Source organism: Lacerta agilis, chromosome 7 (genome assembly GCF_009819535.1).
Source record: "Lacerta agilis isolate rLacAgi1 chromosome 7, rLacAgi1.pri, whole genome shotgun sequence".
Taxonomy (NCBI): domain Eukaryota; kingdom Metazoa; phylum Chordata; class Lepidosauria; order Squamata; family Lacertidae; genus Lacerta; species Lacerta agilis.
The window spans coordinates 66,486,315-66,505,469 of NC_046318.1; the positions used below are offsets into that span (position 1 = coordinate 66,486,315).

Below are 19,155 nucleotides of genomic sequence, written 5' to 3' on the forward strand. Positions count from 1 at the left end.
CAACAACAACACCCACATACCCCACAAGAAGGATGGGGAGGGAAGGAGATGGCGGTTCACAGGATCAAGGCTAGCACAAGCATTTGAAAAGAAGTCAAAACAAAATAGGAAATTCTTTCCAGTAGCACCTTAGAGACCAACTGAGTTTGTTCTTGGTATGAGCTTTCGTGTGCATGCACACTTCGAAGTGTGCATGCACACGAAAGCTCATACCAAGAACAAACTCAGTTGGTCTCTAAGGTGCTACTGGAAAGAATTTCCTATTTTGTTTCGACTATGACAGACCAACACGGCTACCCACCTGTAATTGAAAAGAAGTGTTTGCCTATGGTAGCACCCTTCCTTGAATGCCTGAAACCCTTAATTAAGCTCTTCCGCCAATTATTCCCCCCTCCTCCTGCCCAAACCCCATTCCTTTACTTGCTGCTCCCAGCCCCATAAGAGTTCACATCCATGTCGTTGAGGCAGACATGTCCAAAGCCCAAGCCTTGACAGGAGAGGAACCAGCAGAGGGAAAGTTCAATTATTCAAATCCCCATTCAGCCATGAAGTCAACTGGGTGACCATGGGCCAGTCGCTGTCTCTCAGCCGAACCTACCTCACAGGGCTGTTGTGAAGATAAAATGGAAGCATGTGCCTTGAGCTCCTTGAAGGAAAGGTGGTATGTAAATGAAATAAATAAATGAAACAATTTTTTGCCATCCAAAATTGTTGATGATTTGAAATTAATAATAAATATTGGTAGGGACTGAGCCTCATCCTGTGCACCATGGTTCCTGACGCTTGCTATACCTTTCAGGCACTACAAAGGAAGGCATGTTTGACATTGGGATGCCTCCTGGCCCAACTGTGCGACACCTGTCAAAACTGCTGTGACTTGTAGATGATTAAAAACAGCTAAGAGATTATTAGACTACCCAAATGTATTCGCGTCAGTGATTTTTTTTTTTTTTAAGATTCCATGGCATTGAAACTGACACATTTTCTGTTTCAGTTTTAAAAGTGCACAAAACTTCACAGAGGGCAGTATAGCCTGATTCAGTTTGCCATAAACGTATAGCAATAGTTTCCCATGCAAAATAGTTTAGTGGCATCCAACTGGAACATACGCATGGCTCAGAGGCTAATATATGGAGAATGCTAAAGCAAACAAACAGTCTGAAAAGTGGAAAACTTCTTTTTCAGACTTGTCCTTGAAGGCACCTTCTATTAGAACATTCCTGCAGAGTGACTAAAAGAGAAATGTTGATATGATGAGAGGACTACAGTGTTGTTGTTTTTCTCACTTAAGAAGCATGTTTTGTACTCAGGGAATAAATACCATGCAGCAAGGGAAGTTAAGGGTATATACTACAGCACCTATTAGTTATAATCAGATCGGATCGCTGCACGGATTATTCGTAACATGCCAGTATTTTACATAGTTGCTAGAGATTTTCCTCCGTCTGCTCCTGCATTGTGATGAAGAATGGTATTTTAATAGGCAGATGGTAGAGACAATTACAGTTTGGGGCTCAGCTGGGAGTTACGTCAGTTTATTGCAAATTATTAGTTGATAAATGCTTCTGTTTACAAGCAAAGTCTTAAGCAGCTTTATAATCAGTTTATCAGCTGTAGCCTGATTTTTGACAGCTTGCCTGAAGGGGGTATGCAAACACATTTTCCTTGGTCATTTAGAAATCCTGCTGACCAGGCAGGGATTCAGCTAGGCCGCCCCTGTGCACCTGTAGATTGCTTAGTGTATGCTGTTCATTGTAGTAAAGGTTGTTTCAGGAGATGGTGGAGGAAGAATGATGCCAAATCTGCTTGGTGCTGCACAAAATCTGACCAGAGAGGGATCCCTTTCTTCGTATCAGATGCTTATAACTTACAGTTTTAAGTAGAAAATGCCTGGTTGGTGCAAAAAGCATTTGTTTCAATCTAATGAATTCTTGCACAGGAAAGATTTGTGGTGTGCATGGAACCCTCCCATGTTCCTAAGTGCTTCCATGTTTATTTTGATAAATGTAGATTCCTTTGCCATCTTTGTTTAAATGCATGAGCCAACCCAAGGGCACAGTTGGTGATGTTTTGCTTCCAGGCATTGTAAAAATATATATTTCCAACATGGAAGAGGGTACAGGTGTAATAACAAATGTGGACACTTTGGGCACACCAAGTATTTGGTTATCAAAGTCCCTGGAACCTGAGTTCTAAACCCCAGCAGTTGCTATTTAATCCACACTTGCAGGAAATCATGCCAACCCAGCCCAAGGTGAGACATTATTTCCAAGAATGTCATGAAAAACACTTGCTTCAGCATAGTTGTTATATCGCCACGCTGGCTGGGGCTGATGGGAGTTGGAGTCCAACAGCATCTGGAGGGCCAACCCTGAGTTAGATAAATGAAGAAGCTACATCTTCTGACTGTTTGCAGAACAAGGTCACTTTTAAATCCCAACCAGGAGGCCTAAATTTGGAAGATGTGGGAGGACTTCGCCCCTTGAATTCAGCTGCTTAAAAGCAAAGGTTGATATTTGTGCCAAATATTTAATAGTTTTGTAGTCTGGACACCGGTCCTCTAGGAGAGATTTCACACAAGACTTTATTTTATTTTATTTTTACAACCTCCTAATAGAAAGATGTGTATTGACTCCGATTAGCTCAGGATTTGAACTAAGGTCCCAGAAGGAAACCTATAAGCCTCTTAAGATGCACAGAACTTCTAAGAATACGAGTTTAACTATCTCCCCCTGTGGTAAATAAGCTGTGACAGCTCAATCAAGGGGGAAAGGCAAATAAAATTTATCACATTATTTTTTTTCCTGCAAATTCTTTATTCCCTTCTTCTGAGCACTGATGTAGTTTATGTCTCTATCTAGTGGAACTTTACATTAATTACTACACTCCAGCACTCACATGAAAGACACAGACTCAAATCCTTATAATCATAAAAGATAGCCTGCCAACTAGGTTAGAAGACACGTGGCAAGATACTTTGGTTCCTCTTTAGCGACAGGCAACTTCCACTCATTTTGTCAAGCTACTTTTCAGCATTATGCACGAAGGTGTTTCTGGGCAGTGGTAAGACGTACCTTTTGCAACAGGCAACCCTTTGCATCCAAATAAAGAACTTGTAAAATGACAAATGCGAGACTTTTGTGTTTTCTTTGCCATGTGCGACAGTTTGGGGGGGGGGAAATGGATTACTGAATTAATTGTATTCTCTCTCTTCCTGTAAAAAAAAATCAAGGTCACTATCCAGAGAAGCATGTGTGAGAGTTCTGAGCAGTGTTTTTTTTGTTTTTACCTTTGCTGAATTGTAGCACTACATGTCATATTGCGGTTCAAACTTGCACCAACCATGTCTGTGTGGGTAACACTTGAGATGTTGTTTGGAGGAGGTTCTATTCAGGAAACAAGCTGAATCCCTGATGGTCTGCACCCACTCCCTTGCATGTAAGCAAGCATCTTACTGGTTTTGAGGCCCAGCGTGCCTGCTTGACTGCCTTGCTACTGACCTGAAAACTGGTAGCACAGAAGAGTCCACATCCACAAAACAATAAGAAAAGGCAGCTTGTTCTCTTAATGTGTGAATGCATGGTTGAGTATTTACAGTGCAAAGAATAAAAACGGAGTTTTTCTACCTCAAAGGTGATCAGCACAGTAAGAATGAATCCATTCTACAATACTATGTTGTGTGGCCCTTTTCATCTTGCTTCACACATGCATAATATTTCCATTACAGTATAATAATAAATATATTGGATTTTTCATCGGGCATGTGAGAGACAAATGGCGCTGTGCTGGACAGAGCATAACCATACCAGTTTCTACATTGCCTGCCACTAAAAGGTGGTAGAGTTTGTACATGCGGGAGCTAAGATTAGAGGTTGAGTATCATTTGACAAGATCCTTTGATCGTAAACAAGGAAAAATTACTGGGAAATTATGGGATATCATCTCATTAATCCTAATGTAATACAGCAAACCCTATCCATTAATTTCATAGAAGTGTGAATTTACATTAACTGTTGCTGATATCCTCTATGTGAATGGGCCATTCAGATAAATGTACGGAAGAGGGGGAAACAGATGTCCCATGGAATATTTAGGAGGTACATATACAAGTGAAAAACATTGAGAATTGTTTAGCAACAGGAAAGACTGTTCACAAAATGCTTTTGATTTATTGCTGTGTATGGTGCAGATCCCTATCGGGTTTTTTCTTACATTATTTTATTCAGAAACTTGTATAAACCATGAGTTGGCATGTTGGAGAATACTGAAAAGGCATTAATCAACCCAAATAAACAAGTGCACAGATCTATCTAACAACTGTGAAGTAGTTAATAAATTTTTAAGCAATTTTATTATAGAAAGAAGGTCTAAAAGAGTAGTGCTTAATTATCTGGACTCCTCTGCACTGGGCTCCCTTTTGATTGTATTAATGAAGCAGCTGGCCCATTGTTTCTCTTTAATTCCTCTATTGTTTTAAGAATATGTCAAAGCTCTTTATTCTTTTATCAGGTACTGTGCAGAAGGAACCACACAATACCTCATATTCCTACTGTATTTGCAAATGCACAAAGAAACCTCCAAAGCATTTTTCAAAAAAGGGGCACACATAATTTATAAGTTCTATTCCTTGCACTACTCTACTGTCAAGAATTTCAACAGTATTGGATTTGAATTTATTATATTTCCCCCTCCTTATTAAACAGTGTGGCTACATATAGATATACGCTCCCTGTTAATGTCAAAACCCGGCGATCCGGACTCGCACCTAGTAGGTATTAACTGGGATGTTCTTTGGCACCGGGACATTGTTCTATCTAGTTGAGAGAATGCACTCACCTCCCCATGGGAAATATCTGATAGTGGGTTTGTGAATTCCCTTTAAATACTTTAAAAGGCGCGAATGCAAATAAACATATTATTCTCAGGGCTGCTTTTTTAAAAAAATATTTTTTTTTCACAAAATAGAAGCTATTAATTCAGATTGCAATGAGTCTGGCTGTGCCTGGGTGTCATTTTAAGTCTGTAGACTAATGCAAGTTGTCGATTCAATGAGCTCCGATACTCTTCTGACCCTCCTTCACAAAAACATATGTACACAGGAAATGGACACTTCTGCTTCTACCGCAGTGACAGTCGAAGGCATTACACACACAAATTAGAAGCAGAAGGGAGGAGGGGGGATCTGCATAACTTGGTTGCGCAGTAGGCTGTTTGCTGAGAATGAATATCAACCAAACAGAATTTCAAGAGCAACTTTTTCTTGGTAAACATCTATATATCGTATGCTCCCATGGCAAGAGTCCCATTTCAAGTAGCATTTCAAAGCACGGTTTGTGCAATAGGGTGGAGCGTGAATTCATACAACCGTCAAGACAGAAGAGATCCAGAGTTGACTCTGCCTCCAAGATACCCGAATTCCAGGAAAGCGGGTCTGTCTTGTATTTCGCCACTGCCTTTGTCTTAGGAGGAATGTTCAACTATTTTTAGCAATTCCCCCTGGAATGCCGATGCTGATAAAAGCAATAGACGGACTAATCAGAAGCCATATGGCACTACTGATTTTGAAGGGAAATGCAGCCCTTGCATTTTGGATTACAGTGGTACCTTGGGTTACAAATGCTGCAGGTTACAGATGCTTCAGGTAACAGACTCCGCTAACCCAGAAATAATACCTCCGTTTAAGAACTTTGCTTCAGGATGAGAACAGAAATTGCGCAGCAGCGGCGCGGCGGCAGCAGGAGGCCCCATTAACTAAAGTGGTACCTCGGGTTAAGAACGGTTTCGGGTTAAGAACGGACCTCCAGAACAAATTAAGTTCTTAACCTGAGGTACCACTGTACTCTTAAAGCAAGCAAATACTGTAGTATCAAAATCGCAAATACAGGTGAATTGTTTCAATAAATTACCCGTAGGTAATTTAATTGCAAATGAGGGAGGAGGCATTGTCAGAATAGGTTCTTGTTTTTATTTGTAACCCTGTTTGCTACATCACCCTTGTCAGTTACAGTGACTGCAACCAGAATATTTCTGATCCGTACTCTATTCCACACAGAGTTTTGCACGTGAATGGATCCAACGTAGATGTCATGGGGAAAACCTTTCCTTGTGCAAAATGCACCTCCCATCCCTGTAAGAGAAGCCTCTGAACTGGGCACATGATGTGAAAATGAGGACCAATGAGTGCATCTTACCTGCCAGTTCAGACATGTCATGTGGACTGAACCCTGAAATGACAATCCTTTTGCATTTTGTCATGTAGTTGCACCCCTTTGAACTATGCTGCATCACAAAGGTTGACACTGCTGCAGAACTGTGTAGTGCTGCTTCACACAAACCACTATCCACATGGAGCTATGCCCATACTTGCAGTTCAAGAAGCAACCAGGCCACAGTGTAAACTAAGCTGTCGTTTTCTAATGTGTTTTGGATCAGAATGTGCATATTTCTCTATCTCTTGAGTAAGGGTTTCAGTGCCTCCATTTCACACACATATTTATTATGCTGAGCCAGTTTCCTATTTTGAAGAGCCCAGGTATAGTTCTGTGGTTTATAGCTCTCTCCTGCTTGCATTTTCTTGTTACCAAAAAAGAAATATCCCATCAATCATAGTGCATCTGGTAGATTTTTTTTTTTTTTGCAATGCATTGTGTAGTTATTAACCTGATTTTTTCAATTGTGAGGAGCCATGGATTTCAGCTAGTAGGGCTGAAGTTATGTGCTTTTACATGAGATACATTTTTCTTATACAATACTTTATAGGTAAGGCCATATAATCGAACCTTTGTCAGTGTTGTAGCCTAGTAACTGTTAGACTATTGAATGGTTCCGGCTGACAAGTAGGGAGTACTTCTTTCGTTTATCATGTTTGCAAATGATGGGATCTTTTCCAATGGACTTGTTTTAATCTTAATTAGAGTTTATCGGCAAAAGTCTGCATGACATTCTGCAGGCACTGATTCCATAAATAAATAAAAAAAGAATGTGGAGACATTGGCAAGATTCAGCGATATTTAAGGCAACTGATTCTTGTAACAGAAGCAAGAATTTCCATTATTTAAAAAAAAATCAAATTTGAACTGTGACTCTGTTCTTTACTTTCAGAATTTACAGTGCAAATTTGGTACAGCTCTGACAGCAATTATGAGGTCATTTAAAAGCTTCCTGTTGGGAACCAGATCTGTTTCCACAAGAGCCCAGCTCATAAACATTACAAAAAACAGGCACCACCTTTTGTACAGATTTTTTTTAAGTTGTTTACCGGTAATTTAGTTAGTGACCTATTCTGAAAAGGTGCTAGTTGCACTGGTGGAACACCAAAGGGGTGAAAAAAACAAAGTGTGAGGAAGAGAGAAGAATGGTATCCAAATATAGCACTTCCATGTAATGGAAACTGAATTAATTACTGCCTCAAGTTTGGACCGCCAGTGCCTACTCCGAGATAATGCCCTTTGAAGCAATAAAAGCAGCAGCTGTTTCTCCCCACCCCCACTCCATTCCACCTGTTCCTTCCCCACCCACATTTCCCACTTGATGACTAAAGCAAAAATACAGGGGGGACACAAGTGTGTGTATGGGGGTGGGGGCGGATGGACGCCGAGAACCTATAGAATAAGAATCAGAGTTTCTGCTTCCTTTCTCGTTGCTTCGGTTTGTTTAAATGCACAGGAGGCATGATCTCAGGTGCCAACTCCAGCCCCGATTCCTGGTTTTTGAAATAATGACAAAATGCTGGGCAGGTGGAAAGCACCAAATAAAAGAAGGATCCTAACTCAAGGAGGGTAGAATTATGTTGTGGACTGCCCTCATATCTGCGGGCATAGGGCGGTGTACAAACTGAATATAAATAAATAAATAAACCCAAGTAATAGGTAGGTTCTCGGTGATTATATGAAGCACCCAGTACAGTATGTTGAATTGTAGCTCCATAAAGACTACGATTGAGCAGCCAGGCAAGAAACATACCACAAAAGAGGTATACAGGAGCCTCCTATTGTCTATCGTGTGTGTGTGTGTGTGTGTGTGTGGTCTTTTGATTAAAACAAAAAAAATTAAAAATAAACTGGAAATTCACACTGTGACGGAACGTTCAGCCTGTGTATAGCCTTTCTCTTGAGACCCGGAGTTGTACCACTTGATGAAATTCTTCACTAACAGTATAAACTGCTGTGTGCCTTAGCATCGATATGGAAACATAATTTATTTTAGGGAAACAATTTGAAAACTTTACACCTGCGCTGTAAATGTTCAGTGCTTCATAGAGCATGTTTTTGCCCTTATTCAGGGTTGTGTGTATTCTGTGCACGAAAGAAACATAATAATTCAGCAATTACAGTAAATGATTCGAAGTAACTAAATTGTCAGCATTTTCTTATTCTGCATTATTTTTTTCTACTTTCAATACTTCCCTAAGAATTTGGCTCCCCACCCCCCATCCCCAGCAATAAATTGCCACTGTGAAAGTAGCTTTCAGTACTTTGGAGTGCTTGAAATCTTTGGATTATAATGGCCATAATACATTTGGTTCCAGTAGTTGTGGCCAAATCCTGCTGCGTTCCTAGCAAAGAGTGAATGTGAAAAAACTTTTTACTGCTTTGAAACTTCTGCATCACTTTGTGGTCTAGGAGCCCTGCCTTGGTTTCCCCCTCTCAAACATATTGTGAGTGATGCTGTTTTGTTTTCTCATCTTTGAAAGCTAATAGGACTGGATTAATTAATTGTCCAAGATTCCTCCAAAACAATGTCCTAATTCTTCTATTTAGCTGTTGCATATCATACACTGTTGTTATCTCTTCCACCAGATTTTTGCAACAAGTTGTTTTAAAACTGTAATCTCTTTGAGGAAGGGGGGGGAATGAAGTGTAGTTGAAAAGGCAGTTATGCTGAAAGATAAACACAGCAATATTACTTATCAAAATGGGTACCCGGTTGTGTTTGTGTGTGTGTGTGTGCCTTTTTTCTTGCCTAATTAATACAGCATATAGCTTTTGCTATATATACAAAACCTATAACAGAAAAAGCTTTATAACATGTAAAGTACATGACATTATTTTAGCCATAACTGTAGTGGATATGTATCTAGGCCTGAGAGTAGAGATAACACAAATATAAGTGCTCTGCCTGTCTAAACATTTTAAATAAATGAGCATTCACTATCACATTCAAATACATTAGTGCATTACTTGCATAGTTAATTTTCTTTTTAATGCTTTCCCACGTGACACTTGCAGCACAGAGCTATAGTATATCTCACTCTTTGAAGAAAGTTTTCCTTTTAAGCCAAGCTCTACTGTTTGAATAGGGCTTTATGAAACACATATTTGGCATATCTGAACAGGAAGTTCAGTGGGCACTGGGACAGTCGGGCAGCCAGTGCAATGATGCATGTATATTATTGCATAAAGGATTCCCCCCTGGAGACAGATGGCAGCAAATCCCAGCAAGCAGTAAAAATGACCTTATGAGGGTATCTGAACCATGTTTTGCATGGGAGTATTATTTGTTTGCTTGTAGATAGTCCCTTGGAATGCACAAATATTTTACTTAACACATGCGTATACAGATGGTAATGTGGTTTATGGAATGGAGAGGAAGTTGAACAAAAAGTCTGGCTGGAGAGCAACCAGTGAAAACAAATATATATCTATACTGACATTCTATGAATATTCACTTTCTTCAAGACGTAGTGCTGCGTTTGAGACAATGGATTGCAGAAGAGTTAAAGAGGTGTTGCCTACCATTCATTTGCGGTATTGCTTGTGCAGCTTCTGGCGATGTTTTCAACATGGCTGCAACAAAGCATGGCATAACACTCCCGTAAAAACAGAAAGAGAGCCTTAAAGGCAAAGGGTTTCCATCTTTCCCCAGCAAAGTGTAGCTCCCCTAAGCAGAACATGGTGCTGCACAATATAATGCTTTCTCATTAAGTATTTTTGTCTTTGTGTATGTTTTCTGCACAGGGGGCCAGCTTTGGTGCACGACGACAAAAGCCATTGCCGAGGGTGAAGAGCTCATTGCCTTCGTTGTGGATTTTGACTCAAGGCTGCAAGCTGCCAGTCAGATGACTCTTACCGAGGGGATGTATCCTGCTCGATTGTTGGACTCGATACAATTGCTCCCTCAACAAGCCGCTATGGCATCCATTTTGCCTACAGCTATCGTCAACAGTGAGTGCTCTAGCACAATTTATATCTAAACTATTATTTAAACGTTGCTATATTCTTACCACATCACATTAACAACATCTATCTGTTGGGCTTAGGATTTCTCTGAATTCGCCAGCATAGGCTTTCAAGCCAGGAAAAACAACAGATTACCAGGTTCCTAGGCCATGGGTAGCCAACGTGGTGCCATGTTTCTGGATTCCAACTCCCATCAGCCTCAGCCAGCATAGTCCAGAATGATGGGAGTTGGAGTCCAATAACATCTAGAGGCCACCACATTGGCTACCTCTGTCCTAAGCTGTATTTCTGCAGATAAGACTACAGAATCAACTGCCCCGGAAAAAATGTGACATCCCATTTTTTTCTTGTGAGAGAACAGCAGCCAAAATGACTGCCACAATCTCATGCAATTTCGGGCTCACTTTTGGGGGGCACAGCACAAAAAACCTCACATTTTGGGGCACCACACTGCCCCCCAAAACCGCTTTTTGGAGGCTGTGATCTTGCGTGGGTCACATGACTCCCCTGGGAGTGTGGACCCAGAAGATGGCATCCTGGATTTTGGCCACATCATGCTGGCAGGTATGCTTTATGATTGAATGCTCTCCCAAATAAATCACTCCCTCTGCTTAGAAAACCAGGTATCGGTAAAAGGATCTTGGCTTAGCCTTTTCCTTGGCATGCTAGGTTTGTGTATGTGGTAAATTCCTGCTTTTAATCTTTGACCCCCTCCCATCAATGGGGGATTAAGTTCTTCAACTAAATTCTACCGTTCTCACAGCCAATGACCTGTTTGTTTGTGAAAAATTTTACACAATATTTTCTGATTGAGGTTCCACTTGAATGGTTCCCTAATCTGGCTACCAGGGGAGAGGGAAAGAAAATACATGAATGTATAATACACACAGGCTGTGTACCTGTTTTCTTGACTCCAACTGCAGAAGAACATGAAAGATAATTGTTAGATAAGTGAGCCGTATATACTTCGCATTGATGCCCAGACCCAGAATTTACAACAAAACAAAAGAGGGAGTGAGGAATTACTTCTCACACCTGGTTTCTTTTGAGCTGTTATGTGTTGTTTATTAATCATGCACTATGCTGCCACCCTGCTGTTAAATGGGTACTTTTAAAATAAGAAGATCAGGCAGCTTAAATTTGTTGGACTAAGGCTTGTCGGCAGGAGTAAACTATGGCTTACTCACACCTGGTTTGTTTCCCCCCCCCCCCTCCCTTGTAGAGGACATATTCCCCTGCAAATCTTGTGGCATTTGGTATCGGAGCGAGAGAAATCTGCAGGCTCACCTCATGTACTACTGCAGCGGGAGGCAACGAGAAGGAGCTCAGCTTTCGGAGGAGAATGACGACAGCATTCAGCAGATATCCAGCATCTGCCCTTTTCCACAGTGCACCAAAAGCTTCTCTAACGCAAGGGCCCTGGAAATTCATCTGAATTCTCACAGTGGTAAGTGAAATATTTGCTCCACTGGAGTCAGCTTTCCTTAAGACATTTCAAACTTAATTCTTTTTCTTTTTCTTTTTAGCAACGTGCCCATGAGAAGTTGTAAAAAAGGTGAAGCCACAAGCACTGAACTCAGTGATTACTGGCTTATGCTGCAGTAATCACCTGTTCTGTTTAAGATATTAAAGTATCACAACTGTCCTACCTTTTTCTGAACTAAATGGGAAGATCAGACGAGGCAAAAGCCATTCATGAAATGACGGGTGCTTGTTAGGTGATATGAATGTCAGAACTTAAGCCTTAACTAAATGGTAGTCCTGGGACTGGTGCTGTCATTGAGACAAGCTGTTTGCATAGCATCATGCTATTATCCCCATAAGGCTGATAAAAGTGGGGTCGGACCTTGCCTTGAAGACTGCCAGGCTTAGAGTCTGGGATGAAGGGGAGAGGATCTTAAAAGTCCACACTGAATGTCCTTTGTCCTGGTGTGACTCATGGTCATAGAATGTCACCACATGGCCAGCCACAACATAGTGTTCTGTACTGACCAGCATGTGGGTGGTTTGGGAGTGGGTAATTTCTGTGGTCCACGTGTGTCGTGACCAAATAATGTTCTACTTAGGTTTAGGCTTTCATTTGCTGCTTCTCTCTGCTGTTGGGGTGGTGGACCTATCAGGATTGTGAGCCCCTGGGTGACGGGATGTATGTGATGGAATTTAAGGGATTCATCATAAGAGTCCTTGGGGAGTTTTCTGTTGGCATGGCCAACACTTCTCTTGAAACCCTAATTAGCTGATATGATGCAGACATGGCTTGGGTGGTTGCCATGACTGCTCTCAAGCCTTCTCCCACAAGACACAGCCTGTTCATCTTATTTGGGGCAATAATGCAGCCTGAATGCAGGTAGTGGAAAACTCTGTGTGAATCTGGCCAAATATAGGTAAAAGTCCAGCTTCAAGAATGTCCTGTGGTTGTGATGGCAGCAAAGGAAAGACATCCACTGAGTGCCATCTAGCAATGCTCTTCTGCCTTATTCAGCCTGGCTAGCAGAAAGGGCCCATGGGTAACCTGCTATGACTAGCTTAGTAAGCACTCACTAAGACACTCACAACTCTCTAATATTCATACACACACACACACTTTTGTAACTGCCCTGGGAATGTGAAGTGTGCGTTATAAAATTCAGAAGCTTATAAGGATTTGTAATTGCTTTCTGTTAAATATATTCCGGCGGACAAAAGACTCAAATTAACTTGGTTTTGTTTTTTGTTCTTACCCCTTTTGCAGGAGTAAAAATGGAAGAATTTCTTCCCTCTGGTTCTAGCCTAAAATGTACAGTTTGCAACTACACTGCAGACTCCGTGATTAACTTCCATCAGCACCTGTTCTCACATCTCACTCAAGCTGCCTTTCGATGCACACACTGCCATTTTGGCTTCCAAACTCAGAGGGAGCTGCAGCAGCACCAAGATCTACATGTCTCTGGCAACAAACTTCAGAGAGAAAGTGATACTGAACACTCTCCAAGTGGCAACGAAGAGACTTTGCAGGCAACTTCAGATCTGCTGAACAGGAATGACGGCTCTCAAAGCCAAAAGACAATGCAGACAAAGGATGCAAGTTCTGACACTGAGCTCGACAAATGTGAAAAAAAGACTCCCCTTTTCCTTCCAAATCAGAGGCCAGAAACACAGCCTGTCACAAATAAGCAAAGTTTTTCCTACACAAAAATAAAATCTGAGCCATCTAGCCCAAGGCTTGCCTCGTCCCCAGTCCAGCCTAACATGGGTCCTTCTTTTCCAATGGGACCTTTTCTTTCTCAGTTCGCTTTTCCCCAGGACATCACTGTCGTTCCTCAGGCCTCTGAGATCTTAGCCAAAATGTCTGAGTTGGTTCACCGAAGACTGAGGCATGGAAGTAACAATTATCCTCCTGTCATTTACAGTCCGCTCATGCCAAAAGGAGCTACCTGTTTTGAGTGCAACATAACATTCAACAATCTGGACAACTACTTAGTGCACAAAAAGCATTACTGCAGCAGTCGATGGCAGCAAATGGCAAAGTCACCAGATTTTGGCAGTGTTTCAGAAAAAATGCCGGAGGCTGTGAGCCCCAACAACGGTCAAAATTCTATCAACATTTTGAGTAGTACGCCTCACACTTCAGATCCAGAGAATCAGCTCCTTCAGGCTTCCTGCATCAACTCCTCCACTGTATTAGACATGATTGGGCCAAACAGTAAGGGGCATGAAAAGGACTTCTCCTCACAGGTGAAAAAGCTGGCTAGTGCTGCCAACAGTGATGAGAAAATGAACGGGAAACCTTCCGATAGCAAGAACTCAACGACTACTCCTTTAATTGAAGGAGAAAGTGATCCCAACAAAACCACGTGCGAAGCTTGCAATATTACCTTCAGTAGGCATGAGACATATATGGTCCACAAGCAGTATTATTGTGCCACACGTCATGATCCTCCCTTGAAAAGGTCTGCTTCCAACAAAGTGCCTGCCATGCAGAGGACGATGCGCACACGCAAGCGGAGGAAGATGTATGAGATGTGCCTGCCGGAACAAGAACAGAGGCCACAGCTGGTCCAGCAGCGTTTTCTTGAAGTGGCTAATCTCCCCAACCCATGCACATCTTCTCAAGAGCCAACCGATGGCCTTGGGGAGTGCTACCACCCACGCTGCGATATCTTTCCAGGAATAGTCTCGAAGCACTTAGAAACATCGCTGTCCATTAACAAATGCATCCCGGCCTCAAAGTGCGACACACCACATTCCACCGTTTCTTGCTTGGAGATGGACGTACCTATAGATCTCAGCAAAAAATGCTTGTCCCAGTCTGATAGGACATCTGCTTCCCCCAAAAGGTTGCTGGACTACCATGAATGCACAGTATGCAAGATCAGTTTTAACAAGGTAGAGAATTACCTGGCGCATAAGCAGAATTTCTGCCCTGTCACTGTGCATCAGCGTAATGAAATGGGGCAACTTGACAGCAAAGTGTTTCAAAACCCAGAAAGCGAACGGAACAGCCCCGAGGTCAGTTACGAACGGAGCATAATCAAATGTGAGAAAAACGGGAGCTCGAAACAGCCTTCTCCCAACGGAAACTTGTTTTCTACGCACTTAGCAACTCTTCAAGGACTTAAAGTCTTCAGTGAAGCTGCCCAGCTCATTGCTACAAAAGAAGAAAACAAACATTTGTTTCTTCCACAATGCCTTTATCCAGGAGCAATAAAGAAAGCTAAAGGAGCAGACCAGCTTTCTCCATATTATGGAATAAAGCCAAGTGATTACATTTCTAGTTCCCTTGCCGTTCACAACAACGATGCAGATCAAAGTACAAATGCAGAAGGTGATTCCCTGAAGGGCCAGACTCCCTCCAATGGGTGCCCAGTCCAGAAGAAAGAGTCTCTGCCGTTGCTGCCAAAAAACAGAGGCATGGTTATAGTTAACGGCGGACTGAAACAGGAGGAAAGGCCTGCGGCAAACCCTCAGCAGGAGAACATTTCCCAGAATACCCAGCAGCATGAAGATGGGCACAAATCTCCATCTTGGGCCTCTGATAATGTTTTAGCTGCCAATGAAAACGTCTCTCCAACCATTCCTGCAGCAGAAGAACAGTTGTCTAGTATAGCAAAGGGCGTGAATGGGTCCACTCAGGCACCCACCAGTGGAAAGTATTGCCGCCTGTGTGACATCCAGTTCAACAACCTATCAAACTTTATAACTCATAAGAAGTTTTATTGCTCATCACATGCAGCAGAACACGTCAAATGAAAGCATTTGGCCCCACCTTTGGTACCTGTGTTTAGCATATTGTTCCATATGAGTCTGAAAAAGAGCTGTTTGTATTACTTCTGGACAATCAGGCTTTAATTCATCATTGCTGAGTTAAAGACTTTAAAGTTGTACTTCCATTACAGTCCATTAGTAAAGTGTATTCTTGGTGCCATTTTCAAAGCAATTAATTTATTTTACCAGCAGTATTCATAGCTGTAGTTTATTTTTTATTTAAAAAGAAACAACAACTTTATATTAAAGTCATTTGTAATGTTATTGTATAGTTATTGTGTAGCACATATGGTTTGCACTGTATAGTAGATTTTAAAGAAAATAGTCACAAACTATACGGAAAAGCATTTTAGTAATAGCTTCAAAAGCACCTGTGTATCCTGTTTTTTTCCCCTTATATGCTATTGCAGATATGTGTAGATGCTAAAATATAACTTGCAAAACGTTTCAACTATGCTGTAAAGTTCGCCTTAAAATTTCAATTTCAATTTTTTTTATTAAAAAGAAGAATTTGGCTCAATTTGCACTTTATATTTTAGCAGATACAGTACCTTAGTCACTAGGCTTTGCATTTGTATGTAGCAGTATGTTCCTGTCTACTTTCTTAACCCGAAACGTCCGTTAAAACGAAGATGGCAATTTCCCCCCTTGTATAGTACTTGTATTTTCTTTTGCTGATGCATCTCTGTCTCGATTTTTAAACCTTTGCTGTTAAATGCAATACTTTATAAAGAATGAACAAAAATTACTGGAAGCAGTATTGTAAGTAATGAGGTCATATCTATCAGTTTTATCTTTTGAAAGGCACAGTCAAAATGAAAACCTTAACTCAATGCTGCAAGTATGAATCTAATTCATTTATAAGATATATTTAAATATAAAAGTAGCAATACTGCAACTGGTGATCACAGAGATAATGTTCTACTTCTGATAGAAATAATTTCTCAACAAATGTTGTTACTATGCATGTATATGGATGGAATAAAATTCCACATCGTCAGACTGTTCTGGAAGTAATTCATTCATTTGCAAGGGCTCCTTAGTATATTCATTTGGGTGTGTGGGTGTGTGTGGAATGTACCAACACAACACATTCAGTTGTAGAGGGTCTGTGTCCCATGACAGTATCCCATAAAACAACATATAAGGAGGGGGATGAGCAATCTGAAGCTGTTCAGGAAAGGAGTATTTCTCGTCCCATCACGAGTGAGTGGTGGATCCCGGAAAATACTCATCTCCCTGAACTGAGTTCCGTTTTCACCAAGGCACACTGAAAGGGTTGTGACACATATACTGAAGTTCCATGTTGACATCAAGCATATCCCTGAAAACAGACATAAATAGTGTGTTGGGAACATAGGAAGTTGTCTTATACCAAGTTACATTGAGGTCCCATGATTTTATAATCGCAGAAAACGAGAGATACATCGCTGCCCCGATTCTATTTTCTAGAATCCAGAAACACAAGAAGGGCCTTTACTCTTGCCCGAAGTTCGGCGTTGCCTTCGCCGGTTCTGGAAGGATCTTTTGGAAAAGTCCCATACGACCAGAGACTTTGCGCCTGCCTGCTAGGGGAAATAGGAAGCCCCGAACATTTATTTTTAGATGCCCCTTTTATGACGAGGTATGCAGAGACACCATTGCCCCCCAACTGGAGAGGCTTGCTGATCTTCCGGAGAAGCCTAAACTAAATGCTCTCCTTTTAGGCAAAGATCAAAAGACGACCAGGATGGTTGCCAGATTCTGCACGCAGATCTGTAGGCGCAGTCTATTCTCCCACAACAAATTAGTCTGCGGGGAAAATAATCGAAGTTAGCCTCCAAGGCGATAGGGTCATTCTGTATGGTATCTCAAATTTTAAAATTTTAGGTTCTCATATGTCTAGGTGTTTAACTTAATTTTAAGTCTTAAGCTGTTTGTTGTATATTGTTTTAAATGCATATTTTACTTTTGAGAAAGCTCTCCTATATGTGCCTCTTGAGCTGGTTTATAACCGTAATAAACAAATGAATGTACCAAGTTACTGTACACCTTTAGCCAATCTAGCTCAGTTCTGCCCATGCTGCTTGGCAGTGGCTTCCCAGCATTTTAAGGAAGCAAGTTTTTGCCCAGCCCTACCTAGAGATGCTGGAGATTGAATCTAGAACCTTCTGCATGCAAGACAGCTGCTCTACCAGTAAGCTACAGGTCCTTTCCCCTAATTTGCATCAGCTTGCTTTTGTACCGCCTTGCTAAAGCCCAATCCATGCAAAGCTCAGCAGGTGCACTGAACACCCACAAACCCAGGAGCACACGCTTGTGGCATCTAGAACTCAGCTCAAACTCGGTCAAGTGGTAAATAATGAGATAGATGGTGTAAGCACCATAACCACACCAATAATTTTCCAGTCTCATTATTATGGGGAGCAGAGGTGGGAAACCTGACTCCCTCCAGATGTGCCTGGGCTGCAACTGCCACTATCCTGACTATGGGCCATGCTGGCTACAGCCAATGGGAATTGGAGTCCAGCAACATATGGGATCTATGGCCACTCTTTCCTCTCCTCAGACCTCAGTAAGCTGTTCAAATTATTCCATCCTAGAGCAGTTTCTTGAATTCTAAGTGTAGCCACCATACACCTCAAATGGTGACTGCTAACCCAATTTGGATTAACCTAGAAATGGTTTATGCGGTTCAAGACTTTAACAGGCAGCTTCTTTATAGATTAGGAGCACAAAACGGGGCAACACCATGTAAAGTAGTTTGTGTATGGCTTTAAAAACCTCCCAGGGCGAATTTGTGGGGTTTATCTAAGAAACAAAACAAAACCATGCTACAACCCTACATTCACAAGGTTCAGTTATATAATGTTACAGCTGGAAGGATAATGGGAGAAATGTAGAGCCGAATCTATCAGTAGATCATGGGAGTGATTTGTAGTAAGATTAGCAAGCATTCCGACTGATAGCCCAAGTCCTTCTCCTGTTTAGAGTAAACTGCTGAAATGAAGAGCTTGGGATACCAGGGGCAATTTTTTGTGTGGAAGGACTATAAGCTCCATTCAGCTCTGGTAATCAAACCAACTTCCTGGGCTCATAATTCTTCACTTCTAAGGGCATGAATTTTGCACTAGGCTCTGGTGGGTGGGTCCTGGAGAGCTAATAAAAAACAAAAGCAGATTCTGCAGGCCTTAAGTCTGCCCACCTTGCATCATTCCACCTTCCTGGACTGAGGTATGAGCCACAGTAACCTGAACCTCAATACAGGAGACTCTGTTATTTGAATTACAGGATACCATCAGACATAAGCAGAGGGCAGGAGCAGGCATGGGGTAACATGCCAATGATGCTTAAAGGACAAGGAATTGGATTTGTGAAATATGAGGTGTTCCAGGTACGAAAACCACGCATTGGAGGGAAAACTAAAAGAAGCCCATTGTTTCTTTGCGGAAAATTAGTTTCATCCTCTCAACAATCTGGCAAACTGGACTCTGCTGTTTAAAGAACAAAGTGTAAAGCCACCCACTGCAATTTCCCTTGGGAAAGTGTTCTTAATTCTTGAGCTGCTATCCTCAGTTGTGAACATCTCTGATGCTGTGCAGGATGGACGAACAGCTTCAGGGGGAAATAATATTTTCCATTCCCACTGGGCCACTGTGTAAGCACCAGCTTAAAATTTATCATGCAATATCCTCTATAAGTGAAGCCAGCTGAGTTTTTAAACTAATGATATTCTTTGCTCCCATGGCTATTC

General features: G+C 41.6%; 1 protein-coding gene across 4 annotated transcripts in view; it reads left to right on the top strand.

The window, feature by feature from the left end:
• Nucleotides 1–16,429, top strand: part of ZFPM2 (zinc finger protein, FOG family member 2) — a 333,910-nt gene extending 317,481 nt beyond the window's left edge. For all 4 annotated transcript variants that reach the window (XM_033155731.1, XM_033155735.1, XM_033155733.1 and 1 more), the window contains exons 6-8: nucleotides 9,957–10,163; nucleotides 11,401–11,625; nucleotides 12,910–16,429. In XM_033155731.1, the coding sequence (XP_033011622.1) occupies nucleotides 9,957–10,163; nucleotides 11,401–11,625; nucleotides 12,910–15,407 (2,930 nt within the window). In that variant the 3' untranslated portion in view covers nucleotides 15,408–16,429. The remainder of the gene's footprint in view (nucleotides 1–9,956; nucleotides 10,164–11,400; nucleotides 11,626–12,909) is intronic.
• Nucleotides 16,430–19,155: the final 2,726 nt, after the last annotated feature.